Source organism: Drosophila arizonae, chromosome 5 (assembly GCF_054131065.1).
Source record: "Drosophila arizonae isolate 15081-1271.41 chromosome 5, UAZ_ARI_1.0, whole genome shotgun sequence".
In the NCBI taxonomy this organism is placed as follows: Eukaryota; Metazoa; Arthropoda; class Insecta; order Diptera; family Drosophilidae; genus Drosophila; species Drosophila arizonae.
In genome coordinates, this window is record NC_142925.1 from 9,258,212 (window position 1) to 9,281,830 (window position 23,619).

A 23,619-nucleotide genomic window follows, 5' to 3' on the forward strand; every position below is an offset into this window, starting at 1 on the left:
ACACTAGAAATTTAATATAATCCATTTGATACTCATTTAAAAACATTAAAAAATAGTTTTGTTTCTAGCTTCATATTCACATCTTGATTAATAATTATTTCTTTAGCGCGCTATATTCAAATTTGTTTACTCTGTCAAGTTTACAGTACGCTGTTCGCTATGTAGATAATGGTTACTGTCCCTGCTAACCACAAATGTACAAATATTCTAATAGCATAAACTAGAAAAAAAAATACTTAGCTTATGTTTTACTATCTGTACTACGGTAGGTTGTTGTCTGGGCTAACCGCTTGTTATACACGCGCACGATTAAGTTTCTGAATATTACACCAGGTGGCGCTAGTTGAAAACCGACGTTAGTTTCAAATTGAACAATTTTGCGATAAAACCACATTTAAGGCAGAAAATCCAATCTTGAGCACATATTGCTTGCAGTTCTAAATATTAAATATACAAAACAATTATATCTTATATACATTTGTACATTTGTATTATTGCCATATTCTTTTGCATAGGTTGCGTCTGCCACTATTCTATTATCCATACACAAATGCACAGATATACACAGCTCGAGAAGAAAATGTTAAAAAGTGCGAGCGAAAACAAGGCTAAAGCAGAATCTGAAAAAGTTCGACGGCACAAAGTTAACGTCAGATTATTTCTAAGAAAACAGATTTTGCACGGCGCCATTCTTTTCGTCTCGCTCACACTCATCGCGCCTAAAGCGGATCACTCTCCTAACGGGACTCTACTTTTATGCATACATATTCGTGCACAAAAACGCCGCGGTACAATTTCTATTTACATACAGACATGCCATAGAATTATGAATTATGTAGTTGAATTGTGCATTTACACTTGTAGGCCGGGAGATGTGCAATATGATAAATACAATTTAAATACATATTGTCACATAGCACGGCCTAAAAATGGATACATTGAACGATATTTATGGTGAAAATTTAGTTTAAATACACAAATCTTTTAAATCGACGGGCTCACAACTCTTTTATAGGCCGGGAGATGTGCAATATGCTGAATAAATTGATTTCAATAATTCATATTGTCACAAATACCGTCCTGCAAACGCAGCTGAAAATTGGACATTTTTCGTTTTTTCTTTTGAAACTTACTTGAGAATATAATAGCAAAGAAGCTTAAATTGCAGAGTAGACATTATAATATCTGCGAATTAAGACGTGTTAAATAATTTATCCTTTTTCCGGCCGTGAAAAGTGCAATACTTGTAAAATAAAAAGAATTGACACAATTCACAGCCGGAAAACGAATGAAAAAAAAGCTTGGCTAAAAGTTTCACTCGAAGCATTTGAAAGAAAATACACAATTGAAAATCCCTCAAACGTTTAACTTCTGATTTTAAAAAATATCCTAAAAAAAAATTCATAAATTTTAAACTTGAAAGCAGAACGATGTTAACTGAAAGGCTGAATAAATTATAATGAAAAGCTGCTCAAAAATTACCAGCGAATTATGGCTACTACATATCTCTGTTATCCTGCTGTTAAGCTCAGAGAGGCGATTATAGATCTGACGATTAATTTAATTTTTGATAGCTTGGTGTTGTATACTAAAACACTCGTTAAAATTCAAAAATGTATATGTATTAATCGAAAACTATTTATATTATATTTTATTTATACATATGTAAATGATACAAAATAATGTTATTTAATTGATACAACTAGAATCCACTTTTAATATAATATAATTCTATGCTGCTCAACATTACCACTAAAATTGTCTGCCGAAAAACTACTCCTCACAGATTACAGCACTGCAAGGAGCTAATGTTAATCGAATATTCGATCAATGTCGGGTATTCACAATGAAGTGCTTTTAATTTATTTATAATTTGGAGTATATACAATTTGGTAATTTTAAGCTAATCCACATTTCCTATCATTATTTTTATTAGATCCATTAGTTTTGGCTCCATTTCCTCGTAGTAACCCATTTGTTGTTGCATCAGGGCGTAAAGCTTAACGCGTTCATTTTGAATGTTTTGAATGCGTTCCCGGTTTTCTTTACTCTTTGCCAAGGCAATCTAGGACGATAGATGGAAATCATAATCAAATATAAGAAAAAAAAAAAAAACAAAAAACAATGATAAATGCATGCTTACCTCTATAGCTTTTTCCTGTGCGTTTATCTGCTTTTGTATAAATCTAATGCTGGAATCCATAAGACGCATGCGCACAGGTCTTGTCCTTTCCTCAGGTGTCAGCTTATGCACTTGCCTGAAATATTTATATTTTCAAAGTTCCATTTGGTATATGCGTATCAAAAACCTTCTTACCAGTTTGTGCCTTTATAGGGTTCAAATTTCTCTTTGAGCACCTCGAGGGTTATTAATTTTTTGCCCACATCATTGGAAATAAAGAAATTTTCATTGATTTTGGGCAGCAGCTGGCTCATGCGCATGCGCACACGCTCAATCAAAGTGTCCTTGTTGAGAATTGTGTTCTCGTGTTCCAATAGAATCGCTGCAAAGGGCTCCAGGCAAATGGGCCTACAATTGCAATATAAATATATCAATAACATATAATTCAAAGCCAACGAAAGACTTACCCCATATCTGCAAACAAGTCAATTAATGCTTTTTCATATTCTCCCTTCACTTTGACAGCGATTGGACTGTGCCTTTGGAAAGCTTCCTCAATATTCGGTTCAGACACAGATTTCTTAATAGGCTGCGACATCTTTTATGATCAATTAAATAAATATCAACAATAACAAATTTGACGCGGCTTTAGCTTGGGTTGGCAATGTGACCGCAGCTATGAACAGCTGCTAAATACAGTTGCTATCGGTGTCTATCGATAGACCTCCACATAACAAATAGCTTATCGTTTGGGTGGAATATCTAATAAAATTGCGAAGATTGTTTTTGTTTACCTGGAACTTGTAATTGCATAAAAAGCCTCCAAGATGGGTAAACGACAGCATCAAAAGGATAAAATGTAAGATTTAACGCTCAATTTCAAATTACGGAGTAACTGATAACGCTTTTTGGCAGGTACCTAACGTACACCGAGTGGAGCGAGTTCTATGGTGGCAAAAAGGTGGAATCTTTGGAAAATGAGCATATTAAATTTAAACGTTTGCCATTTGGCAATTGCTGTATAACCATGGCACCATTTGAAACGCCATACTGCGATCCTAATGGCAATGTCTTTGAATATGAGGCCATACTAACATTCTTGAAGGCATTCAAAGTTAATCCCATTACTGGTCAAAAAATGGATTCTAAGTCTTTGCTGAAGCTCAACTTTTATAAGAATGCCAATGATGAATACCATTGTCCAGCTCTCTTCAAGCCGTTCAGCAAAAACTCACACATTGTGGCTGTGGGTACAACGGGAAACGTTTACTGCTGGGAGGCAATTGACCAGCTTAACATCAAGACCAAGAACTGGAAGGATTTGATTGATGACACGCCATTCCAGCGCAAGGATATTATAACCATACAAGATCCGCAACATTTAGAAAAGTTCGACATATCTAAGTTCTATCACATCAAGAAAAACCTGCGTGTTCTATCGGCGGAAGAGCAGCTGGAACGCAAAGATCCCCAGGGACGCATAAAGACAATGAATATGGAAACAAAAGAAACCCTCGCACAGCTGCAAAAGGATTACCAGCCAGCAGAAGAGGCACCTACCAGCTCGAAGCGCACAGCAGACAAATTCAATGCGGCTCACTACTCGACGGGTGCTGTTGCAGCCAGTTTTACGTCCACTGCCATGGTGCCCGTCTCACAGATTGAGGCAGCCATCATAGATGATGATCTGGTCAAGTACGAGCGCGTCAAGAAGAAGGGCTACGTGCGACTTAACACAAATTTCGGGCCACTCAACTTGGAGCTCTACTGCGATCAGACGCCACGCGCTTGCGATAATTTTATAAAGCATTGCGCAGATGGCTACTACAACAATGTGCTGTTTCACCGTTCCATCAGGAACTTTATAGTTAGTAATATTTGAATCTATATTTAACTGATAGTAATAATGTTTATCTCTTCTTAGATACAAGGCGGCGATCCAACAGGCACTGGAGCTGGCGGCAAATCTATTTGGGGTAAAATGTTTGAGGACGAGTTCAAGCCAAATCTTTCGCACACGGGACGCGGCATTCTCTCTATGGCCAATTCAGGACCCAATACAAATGGCTCTCAGTTGTTAGTAAAGCTACTTAAATTACCAAAACAAATAACTTAAATTATTCCTTGCAGTTTTATTACTTATCGCTCGTGCAAGCAGCTCGATGGCAAACACACAATCTTTGGCAAGCTTGTTGGCGGACTGGAGACGCTGCAGAAAATGGAGAATATTGAGGTGGACAACAAAGATCGACCCATCGAGGACATTATCATAGAGAATGCCCAAGTATTTGTCAACCCGTTCGAGGAAGCCGTAGAACAATTGGCCAAGGAACGCGCCGAAGAGGCGGCCAGTAAGCAGGTGGCCGCCACAAAGCTCGAGCAGCAAAAACGCATGAACGAGCCACTGAAAGTATATCGCTCAGGAGTTGGGAAATACCTGAAACCAAGTGCACCTAAGAAACCAGATCCTCAAGAGCAATTGACAGCTGCACAGCCGGCGAAAAAGAAGAAAGTTGCAAATGGTTTCGGCGACTTTGCCAGCTGGTAGTTGTGCTCGAATAAATACACAAATTTTATTGTTTAACAAGTCCTTCGGTTCATTCATTCACTCTCCTCGCGCTCGCGATTTTGCCAGTTCTTTTTCATCTCCTGTAGTTTTCCTTGCCGGCGTTTGCGCTCCGTTGACTTTTTCTGATCGAGCGCCTTCTGTTGAGCTACAATGGACTTTTCTCCGTTTAGGTGGACATCAAGTTTTTCGAGCAGTATTTTACGGGCTTCGATGCGATTCTTGGAGGCCAAGCGGTGCAGATGACATTTGACGGTGATGCCCGTTGGCAGATGACGCAAAAAGACACAGTTGTTGGTTTTGTTCACGGCCTGTCCACCGGGTCCGCTGCCACGCATCAATGTCTCCTCAATATCCGACTCCTGAAGGGTTGGGTAACGTGAGTAGTCCAAGTGGGCGTTGGAGGCCAGCCGGCAGAGGTTGGTGGAGAGTGAACCAGCTAAGGAACGCAATTTGAGCATTACTAGAGTATGCGCCCCTTTTTCAGCAATGTTTCGCCACGCTAAGTAAATATTTTAAATAAAATTTAGTTCCCTTTTCTTGTGATATAACTAATTACCTTAAAATTAAATTCAATTTCTTGAGTGTTTGTTAGTTGTCTATTTTCGCGGAACTCGTGTCGCACTCGACCAAGGAAATAATTCTTATCCGTTAGCTTTAAATGATTGCCGTATTTGATGAGATGCTTATAAAGCCGGAGCACTTGCTGTCGGGTAGGATTTAACATATTTTTTCCTAAATTCTAGCAAGAACCTGTTGTTCTTAAATACGTAAATGAACGGTGCTGCCAGACAATACGTATAAGAGTGCTGCCACATAGTCGGTGGCAATCAGCTGATAGTAGTAAATGGCGTCTGCATATCCAAAAATAAAAACACATTTCATTATCGTCATAAAACCGGAGTTGCCACATGGGCTTTGCGGCTTTTAATGCCAATTTAATCAGCTGGTCATGCTATCTACAGTTAATCAACATACACAGTCGCATAGAATTTGTTTGTATATTAAACAACAATGTGTACATATGTATGTATGTGAGCAAAATCATATTTAGCTATCACCACTAATCATTACTTGCTCTAAAAACTAAAAGTCATTCTATCTGGCAATATTTATTTTTGCTCATTCACAATGACCAAGCTTAAGTGAATTGTTATCTCCAAAATTAACACTTGTAATCCATTCACTGTTATCAATATCTTCATCAATTTGAACATTATGCAACTGACTCAGCTCAAACATTTCCTTCATCTGGTGGGCAATTTCACGATCAACAATTTCGCCACCTTGTGTCAAGGACGCTTCAACAATTTCTACCTCGGACTTTTCTTGAGTGAACATTTCAGCGCTCGTGAGTTGTGGCGGTGCGACCAGCCACGGAAGAAATGATGCTGAAATGCCCAGAGAATATGGCAAAAAGCGTATGTACTCCTGCAGCAGAGTCTCGCGACTGAAAGGAAACATTAATTACAATCTGTATAATCTTCATTACATCATCTTACTTCAAGAATGGTGGAAGTTGTTCATTAGATTGCTTCGTATAGCTCTCAAACAGCGCCTCGCAATAATCATCAAAAATAGTGTCGAAATTTGAATAACGCACATCTGCCAGCACAGAGTTGGCTAGAAAGACGGACAGATCTATCATGGGCGAGGACAGACGCATTGTCTGGTAGTCGAACATCATGATATCCAGGGGTGTTCCACTGCTGTCCGTGTCGTACTTGTAGGCCACATTGTTCCTCAGATAGTCGCCGTGGCAGAGTGTGGCGAGGGGCTCGCGAGGCGCCACACGCTGGCGTCCATAGCCCACACTGCTGTACACCAATTGTTGAAACTTTTTGACAAACTCCTTGTCCACTTCGGGATGGTAAGTGTGGGTTGATTGAGCAGCACGTTGCAGTCCAACTTTTGATATTAAATCCCACTCGGAACTAATGGTGTCATTAGCAAAACGTGATTCTCTAAAGCAGCCCGAAAGCTCCTTAAAACGTTGGGGCTGATTGTGCTTCAGAGCATAGCCAAAGCCATGAAATCTGCCCAGATATTTGACTGAGAATGTGTGAGGAAAATAGAGAATAAGAATAACTGCTGCTCATCTTTGAACTCACCTGCAATGCGCACATGCTCCAGACTCAAACCATATCTAGCCTTGGTCACACTCCAGCCATCCGAAGCAAAGTCACCCAAGATGATCACAGCCGACTCCGCTTTGATCTCTCCGTAATAATACGTGGGCGCGGTAAATTTATTATCGCTCAGTTTCCGTATAATGGGCAGTATATCCGTATAAAAACAAATTTCGTTGTGAAATAAGTTCTCAAATTGAGCGTCGTTGTAAGCCTCAGCTGGAATCTCTGGCGTTTTCTGTGTGTGTGAGAGGGAGATAGAGAGAGGGAGAGTCAATTAAGCGTAGCTTAGTTTGCGCAATCCCCTTGTCCCACTTATAAATTGTCTAATATAGTATAGCTTATAATGTTTATATAGTTAAATATAGTTTGTGATGCATGTAACAAAGTCAAGCATATATATGAAGTGTATAATGTAAAGCAAAGTAACCATAATAGATTTATACTATATAATGCATCTATAGTTAAATATATATTATTCAGTATGAATGTACATCTATAGTATATAACACACCTTAACAACCATTTTACGCTGGTACTGCTCGCCGGCGTATTCGAATTGAATTGTCGCTCGATAACATTGTGTCATCATGAAGGCCTCCTCGGGCCCAATTACAGTGATTTTGATATCCCCAACCTTGAAGGTCGCCAGCTGTGCTTCGCTGTAATTCTCAACCAGACGTCCATTTTTCAGAATCTCTGGCAATATTGTGCTGGTCAGCCAGTCGATCTCTTTATCAACACTCAACGCCATTATCTAAGCATTCGTCGAGAACCATTCAGCTTCGTGAATAACATGCAACTACTTGTTGGACGGCAATGTGGCCAAGTTTTAAGCGACAATCGACGATCGTGTGTAATACTACAAATATATATGTATATATGTGTGTATATGCAAATGTAGTATATGTGTATGTATTCTTCGCGCGATTGGTTTGTCTAACATTGTTTGTTTGGTGTCATCCGAAATGTTTACGAATTTATCGCTGTGAGGTAGAAACAATGTATATGTATACCCCCTAGTAGTTAAGACAATAATAATAGTGATAAGATAAGATATTTGCTACGTGGTGGGAAGCTCTGCGAAGAGCATTTATATTACTTTGTAAAATTCAATCAATTTCGCACAGTTCAGTTGGGTCGTTTACAAATTTGGCAGCCTCTTCAGACCACTTGGATGTATCAATATTCTCATCTATTTGCACATTGTGCAAGCGGCTCAGTTCGTACAATTCCATAAGCTGGTGAGCTATTTCACGATCCACCAACTCGCCGCCTTGTTGCATGGCTGTCTGCACAATTTCCTTGACCGAGATCTCTGACTCGAAGTTTTCTGCTGGCGATGTTTTAGATGGAGCAACGAGAGACATCAGAAAGTAGGAGGTTATATGTATGGCATAGGGCAAGAATCGGATATATTCCCTTAGTAAATTCTCACGACTGCAAGAAGGTAAATAATCAATTAAAATGGACCGAGCAAAGATCTTAGCCTAGTATACCTTAAGAACTCCGGCAATTGTTGCTTTGAATGTTTTCTATAGCTTTCAGCCAAGGCATTGCAGTAATCATCAAAGAGAGAATCAAAATTCGCATACCGCACTTCAGCGAGCAGAGAAAGAGCCAGGAAGACGGACAGATCTATCATGGGCGAGGACAGACGCATTGTCTGGTAGTCGAACATCATGATATCCAGGGGTGTTCCACTGCTGTCCGTGTCGTACTTGTAGGCCACATTGTTCCTCAGATAGTCGCCGTGGCAGAGTGTGGAGAGGGGCTCGCGAGGCGCCACTCGCTGGCGTCCATAGCCTATATAACTGTAAACGAGCTGCTGGAATTTCCTAATGAATTCCTTCTCCACTTGTGGCTGATATTTAGCTACGACTCCTTCGGCTCGCCTCAGGCTGACTTTATGCTTCAATGCCCACTCCGTGCTGAGGGTATCCTTGGCGTAACGAGCTTCCCGCAGCTTCGCAGTGAGCAGCTGAAACCGCTCCGGCTGCGTTTGCTTCATGGCAAAGCCAAATCCATGAAATGTGCCCAGGTACTTAACTACAAGTTTACAAATGTAAATATATATATTCATGAAATTGATATTATTTTGCAGACTCACCTGCTATGCACGCATGCTCCAGACTCAGGCCGTACAGGTCTTTGGTCACACTCCAGCCATCGGATGCAAAATCACTCAGTATAATCAGCGCAGCATCTGCTTTGATCTCGCTATAATAATATCTGGGCGCAGCGAACTTCCCGTCGCTCAGCTCCTGTATGACTGGCAGTATCTCGGTGTAGAAGATAACTTCATTGCTGAACAGGCTTTCAAATTGTATCACATTGTATAGCTCGGTCGATAACTTGGGCGTTTTCTGTGCAAATCATTGTAAATATAGCTTAGGTTATCATCGTCACGTAGATTCTAATAATGTAATTCCTTGTCTAGTCTAGCTGCTATAAAATATTGTTTACCTTGGCTAAAAGTTACGATAAGATCTTTTATTTTACCTTTACTACCAATTTCTTCTGCAGCTGCTGCCCTGCATATTTCAGCTCTACCGTAGCTCTGTAGCATATGGTCAGCATATATGCCTCATCGACGCCAATTACATTGATTTCAACGCTCTTCACTTCGAATGTTTCCGCCAGGGATTCGTCGTACTCATCGAGAAGTTTTCCATCACGCAGAATCTTTGGCAAAATAATCTCCGTCAGCCATTGGATCTCATTCTCGACTATCAGAGACATTTTTTTTTTTTTTGCTTCTTGTTAGCTGGACAAACCTTTTGCAACTGAACTTGAATGCTGTCTGTATTATATGATATAAATACATATATACGCTATCTGACTGTTATCTATATAGAATTATATCTATCTATCTTACCTATGGATCTTCGCTATTATCTGCGTACATTATAACCAGCTCATTTTTTACTCCACATTCTCACTTTCTCTTTTTACTTTATTTCGTCTCATATTGCTTTGATAAAATATTCAAAATTTTAATTTGTGCATTTGTGCAATTTGCGGTTCTAATTAGCAAGCGACAAATGCCCTATCATCCGAAATGGTATAGGCTCTCGTTTTGTGACTCGTTGACCTCCCCCAACGACTATGTCATTCGCAAGATATCCAACGGCAGCCACGAAGTGAGACAAGCCTTCAAGTACACTGAGACCTTCTTTGAAGTGCCCACCTCGAGTGTAGCCCCTTCGCCAAAGAAGGTCAGACGGCCGAGAGCGAAGAAAAGCAAACCAAAAGCCGAAAAGCCTAACGAGGTTCTGGAGGAAGACGAGCGATTCGAGATCAAGCAATGTCCAGCGTTAAATCGATTCGAGCGAGAACTGCGTTATCGTGAGCTGAAGCGCTACTATGCCAAACTAATTGAGTCGGAGCGAAGCGCGGATAAAACATACGCCCGAACGTGTCCCAACTGCGGCTTGGTTAAGTCTCGTAAGGTCCACAAGGACATCAGCAAAAATGTGTACTGTTCGGGTCCAGACACGATGCTGCAGAATGAAAACCGGGCAATCTAGCTGAAATCTCAAGGACGCTACCCAGGAGTTGACTCCGATGGTAATGCCATTCCTTCACTTGAGAGTGTCGATTGAGTTGGCAATGCGTAGAAGTTGCTGCTCAAACTACGCTCTCAACTGAGGGAGGCTGTGGAGATCTCCAATTTGTGATAAAGCCATGCCAAAGAAGGTGCAGCTGCTATCATTCTTTCACTTCAGAGTATAGATCGAGAGAGCATGTCAAGGAAACTACTCTCTCCAATCATACTCTCAGCTGAGAGATTGACAAGGCAGCTGACGAGCCTGACCTTCCATAATTTTCAAGGTCAAAGAAGTGGTTGCTCCCAATACACTCCCACTGTTCAGCAGGACGCTGCTCTGTAGCCATTCCTTCCCTTCAGAGTATAGTTCGAGAGAGCAGATAGTTGCTCTCCCCAGCTATGCTCGCATGTGAGAGAATGGATCTACAGAGTGCCCTTCCCACGAGTGGTTAGCACCATCTTGGGCATATAATCGTGGCCTGCTTTGGTCTACAAATAAAATCGAATAAATTAACGTGTGCGTCCAAAAATCTCATTGCTTGTCGTGTTTATGTCAACTGGTCTCAGTTAGAAACAAAATTCGTTGTTGTCAACAACTCCATTCCATCATTGAATTCTCCCAGTTTGCGACAACACATTTGGCGCCATGATGTATTCGGATCCACCGCAGGCGACGAGGTCAACTCAGACGGAGCCTCAGCCAATCGAGCAACGAAAATGCGTTCCACTGATGATGGTCGATACGGATGGCAAGAAGAGGTATTGCTATCATGGCGGCAAATGTCGTTGCCAGCAATGCGATATCATACGCCAAAAGCAGCTGGACGAGCTGGATGTGAACCTGGATGAGTTCATACCGCATTATCATCTCCACCTGGAGCCGACGCTGCGGCAGGTCAAGCAGAAGCAATACAGCCTGAGGGCCAGGTACACGTCACCAGAGATGGGTGAAATGCTGCTCAAGGATCACCTACGGATCGTCAAGGAGATACCCATATACTACTTGCCGGACAAGTACTACACCAAGTACGTGTACAACTATGAGAATCCACAGGAAAAGGGAACGCAAACTGAAATCCTGATTGGCAACTATGGAGTCGATGGTTGTCCGTGCGCACAGAAGAACGTTTGCTGGGACATATAAATGACATGCGGAGGGACGGGCGTTGATTGGTCGCATAACCGATGAAGATCCTACTAAGTCGGTTGAACTAACAACAACAACAACAACAACAACTTGGAGAATAAAATGTTTCGAGATCAATTTGCTGTCAAGTTTGTTTTTCTTTTGACTTTCGCTTGGGGGTTTGACAGCCAGGGAGCTCATAGCTTAGTAAGCTGAGGTTAAATTTTTAGATAACTATTTCATTTCAAAATTTTTCGAACTAAATTTGTATCGCTACAATGCGTCGGTTGCGGAACAGGAAATATCAGCAAGTTGGAATCTCCCTGTTGTGGAGGCGCAACTACGGCGACGATGCGAACGTGATGGGGGCCACGGCAGCCGTGGTCAAGGGCGAGCTGCGCACGAAGGACGTCAGTGTTCTACCCCGTTCCAAATATGGGGGCATCACACATGTCACCCTGCTCTGTGGCGAGACCATAATCGGGAAACAGGGCGCCAAGTATGTCACCTCGCTGCTGAGCAGCGCCCGGGTGCCGGTCGATGTGCAGCGCATCTTCGTGAATCAGGGCCAGGAGTACTACAACTCGGTGCTGCGCAATCGCGCTGCGATTCATGTAGATATACAGCACGACGCGAAGGCGAAGAGCCAATCGTTGAAAATCTGCAACGATCTGGATTTGTATGTCTTTATGACCAACTTGCGCAGCTTTCCCGGCTTCAATTGTCGCTTTCCGGACGTCGATATCCAGCTGATCGCGCAGAACAACATGGGCAACTATGCCGAGCTGGAGTACTCGCCGGTGGAGGGCGTCATCGAGGGTTTGCGCGTCATCAATAGAAAGGACATTAAGAGATTTCTGCGCTTTGCCTTCAAGGTGGCCATTGCGAAGAAGCGGCGAAAGGTGACCATTGTGCACAAGTCGTCCGAGTGGCCCAAGACCGAGGGCGTCCTGCTGGACGTCGCCTCCAAGTTGGTGAAGAAGGAGTTCCCCGACATTGAGACGGAGCCAATGGAACTGGATCGCTGTGTAGCGCGTCTCATACTCGAGCCACAAAACTTCGATGTGGTGGTGACCAGCGATCTCTACGGCACATTCATGGCCACCATCTGCAGCGCGATCTGCGGTGGCTCCAATCTGTTCTCGTCCATCGAAATTGGGGATCATCATGCGGTGTTCAAGCCGTTGCAAACGAAACTATCGCTGACCAACTACAAGATGCTCAGTCCGTATGGCATCGTGTCCACCTGTGTCGATCTCATGCACCATCTGGGCCATCATCAGTGCGCGAAGGCGCTGTGGAACGAAATGCTGCGCACCATGGAGGAGGGCATCAAGACGGGCGACTTTGACGGCAAGGATCGGGGCGAATATGTGATATGTAACATCATGAACAAGTTGCGTTGCAATATGTTTAGCAAAATATCCAGCGATAGTTAGATATGTATATATAAAATTGTGCACATTTTATCTTCTTATTATACAAATATTCACATACATATATATATACATATATATATCTACGACAAAGTATCTTGACTAAATTTATTTCTGTATTCGATTTCGATATACATAAAATTCACAAAATACATTTAAAAAGAATTATGTGCAATTCAAATCAATCGATTATGATCAAAAGTTGCGTCTCAGATTTTTGGATCTTTCTCTCTGCGTGCGGGGGATAAGCGAAATGAATAGATATACATACATACAAATATGTAGATTTATGTGACCCACCTGCTGATCCTCAGTGCGCAGATTGCTTTGGGTCATCTGCATTTTCCAATCGTCCGTAAAGGTCACCAGCTCCACGATACACTTGAAGGAGACGTTCTTCCTCATCTTGAGTCGATTGTGGTGATGATTGTGCAGAACTCGGCCCTTCTTCTTGTTGGGATACTTCATGTAGTCGTACACGACGGGCTGCTCCTTGATCTCCGTTTGTGATGTGGTCGGCGACTCCGCTTTCTCCTCCGCTTTGTCCTCCAACTCTGTCGCACCGCCTGTTTCAGAAATAGATTGCTTCTCCTCTGTCTTATCGATCGCATCCATGATTGCTTAGAATTTTGTTGAATTTAAAAACGACGTTTGCTTTCACTGCTCCAACTTTGATTTAAAATGCCTAACTAAAATGCAGCTATGAGGTATTTGAAATTTATTTGAATGAATTTTGTTAAAATCAAGATTCGGTTCTGTTACAAGTAACACTCTGAATGAGCTTATACATTTTTGGTACTTTGATTAACTTTGCTAAGTACTTTTAATATTGTGAAGTGCTTATAAGCTATCCATCAGTCGAGCCAGAAATATTAAAGTAAACTTCGAGTTCGCTCTATGTTCTCTGTGACTTCAATTTGTAGAATGGGTGAGAGTATCTTCAAGTCAAGCATGCCATAGGGTAAATAAGATAAAGTTAAATAAGGAAAGTGAATCGAAGGGGAAAGTTAAAAAATCTCTGATTATAGAACTTAAATTGATCTATCCCATATGAATATATAACTTGAAATATAATAATAATATAATTGTTGCTCTTTGATAACAACTCATAAAGTTTAGTTTAGCCCAAACCGTGGCTATGGCTCAGATAAAGGCTTGCACATGAATCTAGCCCACAATGATGATAATCATGACGATAATAATAATAATGGGCCATTAGGTGCTGTGCGTGTGCAATAAACTTTGCTACAATTTCAATAAATTTATGCGTAAGCAGCGCCAGAAGCAAAAACACTGTAAACAACTACATAAATATACAGCAGTCAGTCAGAGAGAGAGACAGTAGGGGAGAAACAGCGTAAGAGAGGGAGAGAGATAGCAATTGTAATAGAGACTATAGAGCTGGGAATATAATTGAAGCCTGAAGTGCTAAGAGAGTGAGAGAGGAAGAGTAGCATATTTGAATACAACAGGCAGAAAGAGTGAGAAGGAGTGAGAGGGAGAAAAAGAGAGAGAGAGAGAGAGCGAGATGCTAATAAAATGTAGCATATTTAGAGGCGCCGAAAAACAGAACAAAAATATATAAATTGGTACATGTGTAAGCCCCTAGTCGATACTTTATCATCATGCAAATGGGTTGCTGCTTTTGGGTCCGCAATGTTAATAAGCACAATAAATGGCTGAGACACTGCGATACACGCGCACAAACACAAATAACAAATAGCACGCAACAAACACACACAATGTAAATAGACAAATCCTTGCCTCAGGCCAAGTCTAAGTTATGGCTCCGATGGACGATGGGACAAATTGAATGCATTTCGCATAAATTAACAAAACTTTTCAATGTGGATTTTAAAATAATATGCATATATGTATATACTACTATATGCTATATTACCATATGAAATAAAACAAGTACAAATATTGTGAATAGGTTTTATTGACTGCTTAATGCTTGTTCAGGGTTCATTGGAAAATTTTGTATATACATACATATATAGTATCTAAAGGGGGAATTTACTAAAACTCAACTGGCTCTCGCTACATAACTTTGAAAGATAAATTTCTACACAATTTGCCATACTTCATTCGATGCTATGAGAGATAGACAAAGAGTTTATTTCTACATGAGACCCAAAGATAATTCTTGCCTACCTGAACAGGATTGAACAGAAAAAACTTTTTGACAATATGACATATGTATATAAGATCTCTATATTTAATATATTATAAGATCTTTATATTAGATAACGGCAAAAAGAGGACAAGCGTAAGAGAAACATTGCCGTTCACTTCGAATAATTTAATAATTTCATGGCAAAACAAAAAAAAATTCAATACTAATTATTTCTGCAGATTTTAAAAATAAATCCACATTTCACTTTCACACAAAATAATACTTCCAAAGAGAGATTCTCGAGCCACTGTGCAATAGTCAAGCAACACTCAGACACCTCAATTTATACACGCATGCAATTTATTCACATATATATATTTTGTACATATATCTAAGCCAAAAAAGTACATCAAAATAAAGTAGAGTTAGATATTCCATTCAGAATCCCTAGACGTTGCCCACGCCCCAGCGTCTGTCGGCTTCCCGGCACTGGCCCGTACAGTGGACATGGAGTCCAAACGTGAACCTGGGTCATTGTTCCATCAGGACGAGTTGGTTGTTGTTGTTGCCGTTGTTGCTGCTGCTCAGCTTGGCTTTGGCCGTGTTGCACATCATCACGAAGGTGAGCAGCGTGAGCTCCAGCATCCGGCAGACACAATAGGCAACCACATCCACCAAATGCTCCACGACGCCCAAATACAAACACATTTTCACCGCAAACTCGCAAACTCAGCAATCTCGGATGGAAAAAGTCTTTTGGGTACAATTTCACTTTTATCCGCTTTGATATACGTTTGGCTTTTTAACGCTTGCAGCGCTGCATCGACAATGTTTATGTTGTCAACTATTCGCCATGCAAATACTTGGACAACATTCTTGTGGTCCTGTTGCTGCTGCTCCACGAAGCTCTCTCGATTTTCATATTTCTCTACAAAAACATTCTGCCGAATGGCATTGAGAGGCCAGCGAATGGTAGGTGCATGCGCAGCATCATTTTGCTCTCTCGCTCTCTCTCTCTACCTCTTTCTCTCACTTTGTCTCATCAAAGTTTTTGGCCCCACTTCCTGTTCTTTAATTTAATGAAGATGCATTTATAACGATAGAAGCAGCTCTCTGAGTGCTTTGACTACCGTATAAATAGGTCAGATTATTTTCATTTATACACAATTAGAAGAATAACAAAGAAAAAGTTCCGATGAAGCCAGGTAAATGGAACAGACATCTGATATCTTACATACATATAATTTAAATGGTATTATAATATATATATTTATAGAATTTTATTCAAGGAGATCATTTTTTTTTTCCTTATTATGCTTTTATGTTTCTTTTTTTTTAACTTTTTAAACCCCTAAATTTGACAATTAATTAGCTGAAGACTTAGTAAAAGTTTTTAAATTATTTTTACACAATGAACGAGTATTATATAGTCAGTGCTTTTTATACAACTACCTACTAACCTACTGATATAGCTAATGATTTAATAATAAATGATTAAATATTTAATAAATATTAATCTACATAAATACTTTAAAACTCACTTTTCTCCAGTTTTTTTCAGCTATCATATCATTTGTAGGCTTCTATCTGATAAAGCTGTACAGCCTAGGACTCGAGCCAAAATGTATAAGACTCGCACAACAAAATAGTCGCGTGTCGAGCTAAAAACCTAAAAAATATACACATATAAATAGAAGGTAATTCAAAAGGTAATCCAAAGGACATTTACTAAACACTCCAGTCGAGAGCTCGGCTTGGTGCTGGCCATATGGTGTCGGTTGCATTGCGCTGCAACATATGGTCAGTAGACGGGGAGGCACTAAAGAAATTCAGCAGCGAGTTAATTGATGTGCCACAGCCAGTCGACGAGTCGACGAGTCGACGAGCTGAGTTCGAGTCCGAGTCGAGTCAGACGGTAGCTCATCCTCCCTCTCGCTTGCACTGTGTGTGCCGTTGAGCGTGAAAGTCACAAATTATAGAAAAAGAGATCAGATGCCATGATAGCGGCAATTTGGCAAGCTATGACGCGTGCCAAGGCGAGAGCAGACCAGCAAAGGTCAAAGTAGTAGGCGGGTGCAAGAGAGATAGACATATAGACAGAGAGAGAGAGAGAGAGAGAGAGAAAGAGAGAGAGTGAGCGCACATCTAACCCCCAAATGTTAACACTGAAAAGAGAGAGGAAGGGAGAGAGAGAGAGAGAGAGAGATCCGCCCCTGTTGATGATCCTTGATATGTTAATGATGAAGATCCTTGCTGCCTGGCTGACTGACTGGGCAAGGGGTCATTTGCTTGCCTCAAACTTGGTCAGCGCGGCGGTAAAAATATTTATACAACTAGCCCAAAGGGTGGCTTCAGCAGCTCGTGCCACACACGAGACTCTGTGGCAATGGCAGTGGCAACGGCAGCGGCAGCAGTTGCGGCTCAGCACTCGAGTCGTCCAGTCAAGCGCCAACCATGAGTCGCTACTACTCATCGGAGGAGGACAACTGCTCCTCGCAGTATCTCGGCAGTCCCAACTATAATCTAACGCAGAATTTCAACCAGCTCAGCTATCTAACTCCCGATTGGCAGTTCCTGGAGCAACATCAACAACACCAACAACAACAACAACAACAGCAGCAGCAACAGCAGCTGACGTCGATCCCCAACTATGATGATTCCCTTGCCATGCCGGCGAGCGTCGCGTGGAGCGTGGAGAGTGAGCAGCCAGTGAAGAAGCGCAAGCTGGAGTCACGTCGCTTATCCGATTCCACTGGCTTGATCCTCAGTCCCACCGTGCAGAAGCGCCGCAGGCAGGCGGCCAATGCACGCGAGCGCAAGCGCATGAATGGCTTGAACGAGGCCTTCGATCGACTGCGTGAGGTGGTGCCAGCGCCCTCGATCGATCAGAAGCTATCCAAATTCGAGACACTACAAATGGCTCAATCGTACATCTTGGCCCTATGCGATCTGTTGGACAACAATGGCGAGGATGTGGATGCTGCGGACTACACGATCTTTGGCGGCAGTGAAAGCAGCTTCGAGCTGGCATCTCCACATTGATGCTCGACTTATATTTCTAGACTCTAAGATTTAAGGTTTGTGATTTCTCTTCTAGCGATTAGCATAAATGATATTGTACTAAATAAAGAAAAGGCAAAAACAAAGATGTGCAGCTGAGTCTTTCACTTAATGGGATAGACATAATGGTTATTTGGGTAGCTAGCTGAAACAGTTTGCAGCGCAGATCAATGATACAAAGCTGATATATCTGTAGTCTAAGTAACTCTAGTACTCGAGTATAAGTGGTTAAAATATATTTGGAAAATTATTATTATATATATGCCAAAAACTGCATTAAAAAAAAAAAACAAAAAAAATTGCTGAAAATTTAGAATCGAATAGTTTTTTACGATGTCTAACCTTTAACTACATACAAAAATCAATTAGACGTTCTACGCTTCAATGCTTTCAGCAAATACTCATAAATTAATTACAAGAATTGAAGTAAAAACTTCATTGATAGGAAAACAATAAGTTTTGGGCGAAAACTCCCTAACAGATGAGTAACAGAGTGTTATACTTCTACAGCACTGATGCGTAACGCCCCTAAAGCGTGCTTTAAACTGGGGTGTTCCAATAATATCCCTTTACGCGCACACCAAAAGGCCAAATGCAGTTTTTTTTTTTTTTAGTTGTTGAATAACATTTTATGTTTGGTTGGGTTGTGGTTGTGATATGTGTAAAGGAACTGAAGCTATGTTTAGATTGGGCTTTCGGTTGGCATTGCTGATCGTATTTCTATCTGGTTGGTAATGGTGGGGTTGATTTATCCAACTTTGAAGCTTGGCTATTGTCAATCTTACAATCCTTCATGCTGAACGAATTCTTCGAAGCTCGAAAGCCTTGGGCCGGAGGATGCCATACAATTATATTGCCTTTGGAGACCTCGTAGTTGAGTTTTAAAAATGGATTACTTCTATACCGACAGCCTAAGTTTGACGTCTCAGTACCAGATCCGCCATTCTTCGGTGGCATTTCTCCTGGCAAACTCCTGCGTGAGCCTGCAGGCTTCACATCAACGTCTGGCGGCGCGTTGCTAGCGATGTGATTGCTCAGCACATCTATTGTCTTCTCCGCCAATATGGCTGGCACTTCAAATGAGCATATCATGGACATGCCATCGCATGGTTGAGATATAACTGTCTGTTCCTGTATACTATAACCGTGTTCTTTGGCACCTAGACTAATGTTCTTGCCGCCGTTATGTATTCCAAAAATTTGATTGCATCGTTGGCCGCCGTGACCCTGGAATTCTAGGTAATGCCGCCGATCAGATAACATGACTTTCATTATGTTTAAACTTACTGCTTAAGTTATCATCCTCCACACGACTTTGACGTTTGCTAGATGGACGAGATTTCGTACCCGCCGGTGAGCTAGATCTTTGCTTAGAAGTCTCAGGTTTTGTCCCTCCATTTGTCGATTTAAGGTTTTTATTTTTGAATAAAACAGCCTGCTTGCATGAACAAATCTTTCTTCTGATCACCTTTGGTGGGCGGGGCTTTTGATTTAGCGGACTGCCGTCATTTGATTTGTAATTTTTCTCCTCAATTCCGTTTTGCGACACCACTGTCGCATTTACGGCTGCTTCGGGACATTCACATGCACTTTCTTTTCGTGGAGTATTTCTATCATGTAAGGACATATCAAGATCAGTCTCAACGGCTGCCTCGCACTGACAAACTATGTTCGTCTTAAACACTTCAGCTTGGTCGGCTTTTGATTTCTGTAGTTCTTCCTCGTCTGTGGGACATTCGCAATCTAGCATTTCTTCCACAGTATTTCCTAAATTTGCCTGTTGAGCCGGACATTTCTCTGGTATACAATCAATGTACCGAATCACATTGATGTCATCTGTAATGTGCTCCACTGTGCTCTGGTTATGTACAGGTAGCAGACTTTCTTCACATTGGCAATCCTGATTAACGTCGTTTTGATTATTAAAGTTCTCATATGTTTTTCCATAGTCTTCCTTATATTGATTAGACGGACTTGTTGCATACTCCTCAGCTCGAATCTTCTGATCATTATCATAGTTATTTCCTCCCCTCTGATATTTTCGAGAGTTACAATCTTGGTACCTGGACCCCTCCTGGCGAAACGGACATTCGGAATGGCAAGCCACATACAGATTATCTTGAGGTGCCTGTTGATTCTGATAGTCCGGTTCTTCATTTTGATACGTTCGAGTGTACCTTGAATTCTCCTGATGAACCGGACATTCAGAATTACAGGCAGTATACTCATCGATTCGATTTCCCTGTTGTCTTTCATAGCCATTCTCTTCGGCCTCATATTTCAGATTCGAATTACCATTTCCCCTGAAGTTTTCTTGAACAGTCGGCACATTGTCATCGTTATAGGCTTTGCGATTATAGTCAGTGCTTTGATATTTTTTAGGTAAACATTGCCGAACGCATGCATTATACTCATCGTCGTCAATAACGTCATTATTATATATAGGAGATGTATATGCTGATTCTTTAGCATGATCGTATTTACCACTGTAACAATAGGTATACTTTCTTTCTCCGGCCTCAGGCATGTTAGGATCATACTCAGTTATATCTCCATAAATCTCATTTCTTAAAGCTCTTGAACGATTATTACTATCGGTTCGTCTACCATCATTTCTAGAACCAGTCTGCATTCTCTCACGCGTATCAAAATTATACTCTGGCCTATCTCTATAATTCTCATTTGTTAGAGGTCTGGAACGATACTTATCATCAGTTCGTCTACCGTCGTTCCTTGAACCAGTCTGAAATCTGTCAGGCATATCAGAATCATACTCTGGCATATTTCTATAATTATCAGTTGTTGGAGATCTAGGACGATTATTATCATTGCTTCGACTGCGGACGTTACTACGATCACTCTGGAACCTTTCAGGAGTATCAGGATTATATGCTCGGATTTCTCTGTAATCTTCCTGGCGGCTTCGACCGTTGACACGATCATAATCTGCATCTACTTCATAGTAATTCCTTTGGGTATTACTTACTGGATATGAAGTATAATTTTGATTTTTTCGAGTACTCCTTCCCGATTGATAATTCGAGCATCTACAAATATTTTCACGTTGTCTTTGAGAATGATTTAGTTTGTATTCTTCACCGCTTATTCCTTTGTTGTCTCGGCTGCGATCGTACTCCGGTTCTGATTGTTGCCTATTACTTGGTTCAAGTAATAGTTTATCACCTCTGGAATCATTAGACATTGTGTCAAACTTCCCTTGCTGAGCATCCTCAGGTACTGTTTCCATTGAATAAGTCTGTTGCTGCTGAGCACTGTTCCTACGACTTTTTTGGGCCGTTGTTTGTGGAAGTGAATTATTGTCCTCCCTAGTCCGTGCAGTGTCCAGTGATTGACGCTTTGGTGTTGAGGTATTTTCCTCATCACGGTAACGACGCGGGCTTCTAGCTTGTTTAGCTTCAAAGCCAGGTTCTCCAGTTTGTTGCATCGGCCTATTAGACTCATCATTTTCAACTTGTGGCTGCTTTGATGACGGACAGAGTATCACGTTCTCATTATTAAGACTCCTTAGTCTCTCTTTATCATTCGTACAGTACTTTTTCTTTGAACGCTGATTTCCTGGCCGATTAGATGAGGTTTGCCGTGCCGAGTCATCTGCTGGTGTAGCTTTAGACAAGTCTTGTCGACCAATCCTACATTTCCCAGTCGGCTCACACTCACGATCTTGCATTTCTGGATTATTTCTGCAGTATTGTTCGTCGCCATAATCAGGATTGTCGTCACAGGGTCTATGCTTGATTTGAGCAGGTACTCTGTCATTCTGATAATCATTATTTTCCAAATTTTGGGCTGCTTGCTTATAGAATTGTGATTTAGGGCAATTGCTTTCATTGCATATTCCTACAAAAGCTTCCGGTTCATCGTCTGCTAATGGATCATTCGCCTTGTCTGTCATTTGTCGGTTATTTCGATTATAGCCACAAACGGCTCCATAATCTTTCTGCGGATAGGCATCATAACCAGCCGAATCAGCCTCCAGTGGCGGATAAGTTCCATAATTGATTTGACAATTGACACCAACACACTTATTACATGGCGTTAACTGCTCATCACCCGATGTGTGCCGGCTGACATTGCGATAGCATCTCTCACGATGATAATCACTTGAAGTATTATAGTTGGCATCATTAGTACATCTGAATTGTAACCTCTGCGCAATGGGTTCTACAAATCTTTGAAAGCCCTCACCATCGTAATAGCCGTCTGTTGATTTCGACTTGATTTTGTATCGACCCGTGAGCACTTTTTTCTTGGGTGCACAAGCGCATTTCGGATAGGTGACTTCGGCATACATATTCGTATTTAATGTATTACTATAATCGGCATTCATTTGGGGTGCATACGCTAGAGCCCATTGGCTATTACGATTTCGACTACAATGTTCATTGTTGACACTTTGACTGCTGTAATAGCCATAAATTTGATTCCGTTCGTTTGGATTTTCTGATCCACTTGGTCGTCTTACATAGTTCTCATCTTCATCCTCATAGTAGCTTGCCTGTTGCCAGCGATCGCAGCCGGATTCACAACGTATTGGCAGCAGTATCGTTGCATCCATATCGTACGGCGGCAAAAGTAACTGCCTGGGTTCTGAATCGTGCGATTGTAGCCCAGGATTTGCAAAGGTATATTCATTTGATGACGGGATATGAAAATCAACTTGCTCGCTGTGAATGCTGCTCTCGCTGTTGCTCAACAGAAAGGCATCCTCAACAATGCAATTGATTTGATCCTGCACCTCTGACTAAAATAAAAATAGAATATTTTGTAAATGCACCGCATAGGCCATTAGATTGCATACCTCAATAGCCTTAGCACTAACACTGGGCTCTATCGCATCCTTGAGAAACTGCAGTTCTTTGAAATAAGGCTGCTTCGGCACATGCGGATATCCTCCCAGTTTGCAACGTTTGATGGCTAACATTTCGGTTGCAAAATAATAACGTAACGATAATATTTGCAATTTAATTGCATCGGCGCTTAATCCGTTATTGAATAAATGGGAAATGCGTTGCCAGGCTCTCTCTTTCATCTCCAAATTCCGAAAGCTGGACGATTTGGGATTCCATAGGCAATCATTGGCTCGATAAAGACGTATTAGTTTGCATATATCCTTTAAGCTGAGCTTACGCTTTTGACCGGTGGCCCCCATGTTAAACCAAAATTTTGTCAACTAGCCAACCGTTTTCACAAGCAATCTACCATAGCATAGTCCCTTCTTAGGCTATGGTAGCTGGTCTATTACGTATTGAACAGTTTCAAATTTTGTAGTTTTGTATGCTAAATGATAAATGTAGTGAACACGTCAAAAAAAATAAACAAATAAAAATTTTTTGAAAGTTGCCAAGCCTTGTTGGCAGATAATTCAAATAAGAGATAAATAAGTGTTGGAAAAGTTCATAGGACCGACAATCGATATTTAGCGACATACATTCACTTAACGAAATAGCATTAACAAGTAATAATCCATTTTAATTTACAGAATTAAAAATT

General features: G+C 41.2%; 13 protein-coding genes and 1 long non-coding RNA gene across 15 annotated transcripts; 6 read left to right on the forward strand and 8 right to left on the reverse strand.

The window, feature by feature from the left end:
* Positions 1-1,833: 1,833 nt before the first annotated feature.
* Positions 1,834-2,730, reverse strand: Nnf1a (kinetochore protein Nnf1a). Its single transcript, XM_018013270.2, has 4 exons — positions 2,590-2,730; positions 2,318-2,530; positions 2,144-2,258; positions 1,834-2,065 (listed from the first exon to the last, which is right to left on the reverse strand). Exons 1-4 carry the CDS (start codon positions 2,718-2,720, stop codon positions 1,904-1,906), a joined length of 621 nt encoding a protein of 206 aa, XP_017868759.1. The 5' UTR covers positions 2,721-2,730; the 3' UTR covers positions 1,834-1,903.
* A 113-nt stretch (positions 2,731-2,843) lies between these two features.
* On the forward strand, positions 2,844-4,709 carry LOC108617465 (RING-type E3 ubiquitin-protein ligase PPIL2). The gene is made up of 4 exons (XM_018013269.2): positions 2,844-2,981; positions 3,038-3,989; positions 4,047-4,198; positions 4,253-4,709. The coding sequence occupies exons 1-4, from the start codon at positions 2,950-2,952 to the stop codon at positions 4,668-4,670; spliced, it is 1,554 nt and encodes a 517-aa protein (XP_017868758.1). The 5' UTR covers positions 2,844-2,949; the 3' UTR covers positions 4,671-4,709.
* On the reverse strand, positions 4,643-5,149 carry LOC108617467 (mitochondrial translation release factor in rescue). The gene has a single exon (XM_018013271.2). It carries the CDS (start codon positions 5,147-5,149, stop codon positions 4,724-4,726), a length of 426 nt encoding a protein of 141 aa, XP_017868760.1. The 3' UTR covers positions 4,643-4,723.
* Positions 5,053-5,514, reverse strand: LOC108617468 (mitochondrial ribosome and complex I assembly factor AltMIEF1). The gene is made up of 2 exons (XM_018013272.2): positions 5,248-5,514; positions 5,053-5,190 (listed from the first exon to the last, which is right to left on the reverse strand). Exons 1-2 carry the CDS (start codon positions 5,413-5,415, stop codon positions 5,152-5,154), a joined length of 207 nt encoding a protein of 68 aa, XP_017868761.1. The 5' UTR covers positions 5,416-5,514; the 3' UTR covers positions 5,053-5,151.
* Positions 5,515-5,675: 161 nt separating this feature from the next.
* JhI-26 (Juvenile hormone-inducible protein 26) lies at positions 5,676-7,657 on the reverse strand. Its single transcript, XM_018012188.2, has 4 exons — positions 7,332-7,657; positions 6,800-7,055; positions 6,191-6,740; positions 5,676-6,138 (listed from the first exon to the last, which is right to left on the reverse strand). Exons 1-4 carry the CDS (start codon positions 7,569-7,571, stop codon positions 5,811-5,813), a joined length of 1,374 nt encoding a protein of 457 aa, XP_017867677.2. The 5' UTR covers positions 7,572-7,657; the 3' UTR covers positions 5,676-5,810.
* Positions 7,658-7,876: 219 nt separating this feature from the next.
* On the reverse strand, positions 7,877-9,559 carry LOC108616767 (uncharacterized). Its single transcript, XM_018012189.2, has 4 exons — positions 9,320-9,559; positions 8,928-9,183; positions 8,317-8,866; positions 7,877-8,257 (listed from the first exon to the last, which is right to left on the reverse strand). Exons 1-4 carry the CDS (start codon positions 9,557-9,559, stop codon positions 7,930-7,932), a joined length of 1,374 nt encoding a protein of 457 aa, XP_017867678.1. The 3' UTR covers positions 7,877-7,929.
* LOC149268465 (uncharacterized) lies at positions 8,718-9,298 on the forward strand. Its single transcript, XR_016270606.1, has 2 exons — positions 8,718-8,858; positions 8,922-9,298. It is a non-coding gene; the product is annotated as an uncharacterized LOC149268465 (long non-coding RNA).
* Positions 9,560-9,740: 181 nt separating the features above from the next.
* LOC108616771 (uncharacterized) lies at positions 9,741-10,902 on the forward strand. The gene has a single exon (XM_018012193.2). It carries the CDS (start codon positions 9,862-9,864, stop codon positions 10,345-10,347), a length of 486 nt encoding a protein of 161 aa, XP_017867682.1. The 5' UTR covers positions 9,741-9,861; the 3' UTR covers positions 10,348-10,902.
* LOC108616770 (uncharacterized) lies at positions 10,858-11,631 on the forward strand. The gene has a single exon (XM_018012192.2). The coding sequence runs from the start codon at positions 11,014-11,016 to the stop codon at positions 11,509-11,511; it is 498 nt and encodes a 165-aa protein (XP_017867681.1). The 5' UTR covers positions 10,858-11,013; the 3' UTR covers positions 11,512-11,631.
* On the forward strand, positions 11,630-13,022 carry LOC108616768 (isocitrate dehydrogenase [NAD] subunit gamma, mitochondrial). The gene has a single exon (XM_018012190.2). It carries the CDS (start codon positions 11,772-11,774, stop codon positions 12,930-12,932), a length of 1,161 nt encoding a protein of 386 aa, XP_017867679.1. The 5' UTR covers positions 11,630-11,771; the 3' UTR covers positions 12,933-13,022.
* Position 13,023: 1 nt separating this feature from the next.
* Positions 13,024-13,544, reverse strand: LOC108616772 (uncharacterized). Its single transcript, XM_018012195.2, has 2 exons — positions 13,230-13,544; positions 13,024-13,160 (listed from the first exon to the last, which is right to left on the reverse strand). The coding sequence occupies exons 1-2, from the start codon at positions 13,542-13,544 to the stop codon at positions 13,125-13,127; spliced, it is 351 nt and encodes a 116-aa protein (XP_017867684.1). The 3' UTR covers positions 13,024-13,124.
* Positions 13,545-14,853: 1,309 nt separating this feature from the next.
* On the reverse strand, positions 14,854-17,482 carry prim (primacord). Its single transcript, XM_089471859.1, has 2 exons — positions 16,778-17,482; positions 14,854-16,717 (listed from the first exon to the last, which is right to left on the reverse strand). Exon 2 carries the CDS (start codon positions 15,754-15,756, stop codon positions 15,580-15,582), a length of 177 nt encoding a protein of 58 aa, XP_089327985.1. The 5' UTR covers positions 15,757-16,717; positions 16,778-17,482; the 3' UTR covers positions 14,854-15,579.
* On the forward strand, positions 16,874-18,205 carry cato (cousin of atonal). The gene has a single exon (XM_018012191.2). The coding sequence runs from the start codon at positions 17,503-17,505 to the stop codon at positions 18,088-18,090; it is 588 nt and encodes a 195-aa protein (XP_017867680.1). The 5' UTR covers positions 16,874-17,502; the 3' UTR covers positions 18,091-18,205.
* Positions 18,206-18,692: 487 nt separating this feature from the next.
* On the reverse strand, positions 18,693-23,502 carry LOC108616761 (uncharacterized). 2 transcript variants are annotated; one of them, XM_018012181.2, is made up of 3 exons: positions 22,928-23,501; positions 19,396-22,870; positions 18,693-19,343 (listed from the first exon to the last, which is right to left on the reverse strand). In XM_018012181.2, the coding sequence occupies exons 1-3, from the start codon at positions 23,276-23,278 to the stop codon at positions 18,829-18,831; spliced, it is 4,341 nt and encodes a 1,446-aa protein (XP_017867670.1). In that variant the 5' UTR covers positions 23,279-23,501; the 3' UTR covers positions 18,693-18,828. The 2 variants fall into 2 exon arrangements, with proteins under 2 accessions (XP_017867670.1, XP_017867671.1); XM_018012182.2 differs by having other exon boundaries at positions 19,152-19,335; positions 22,928-23,502.
* Between the last annotated feature and the right edge of the window lie 117 nt (positions 23,503-23,619).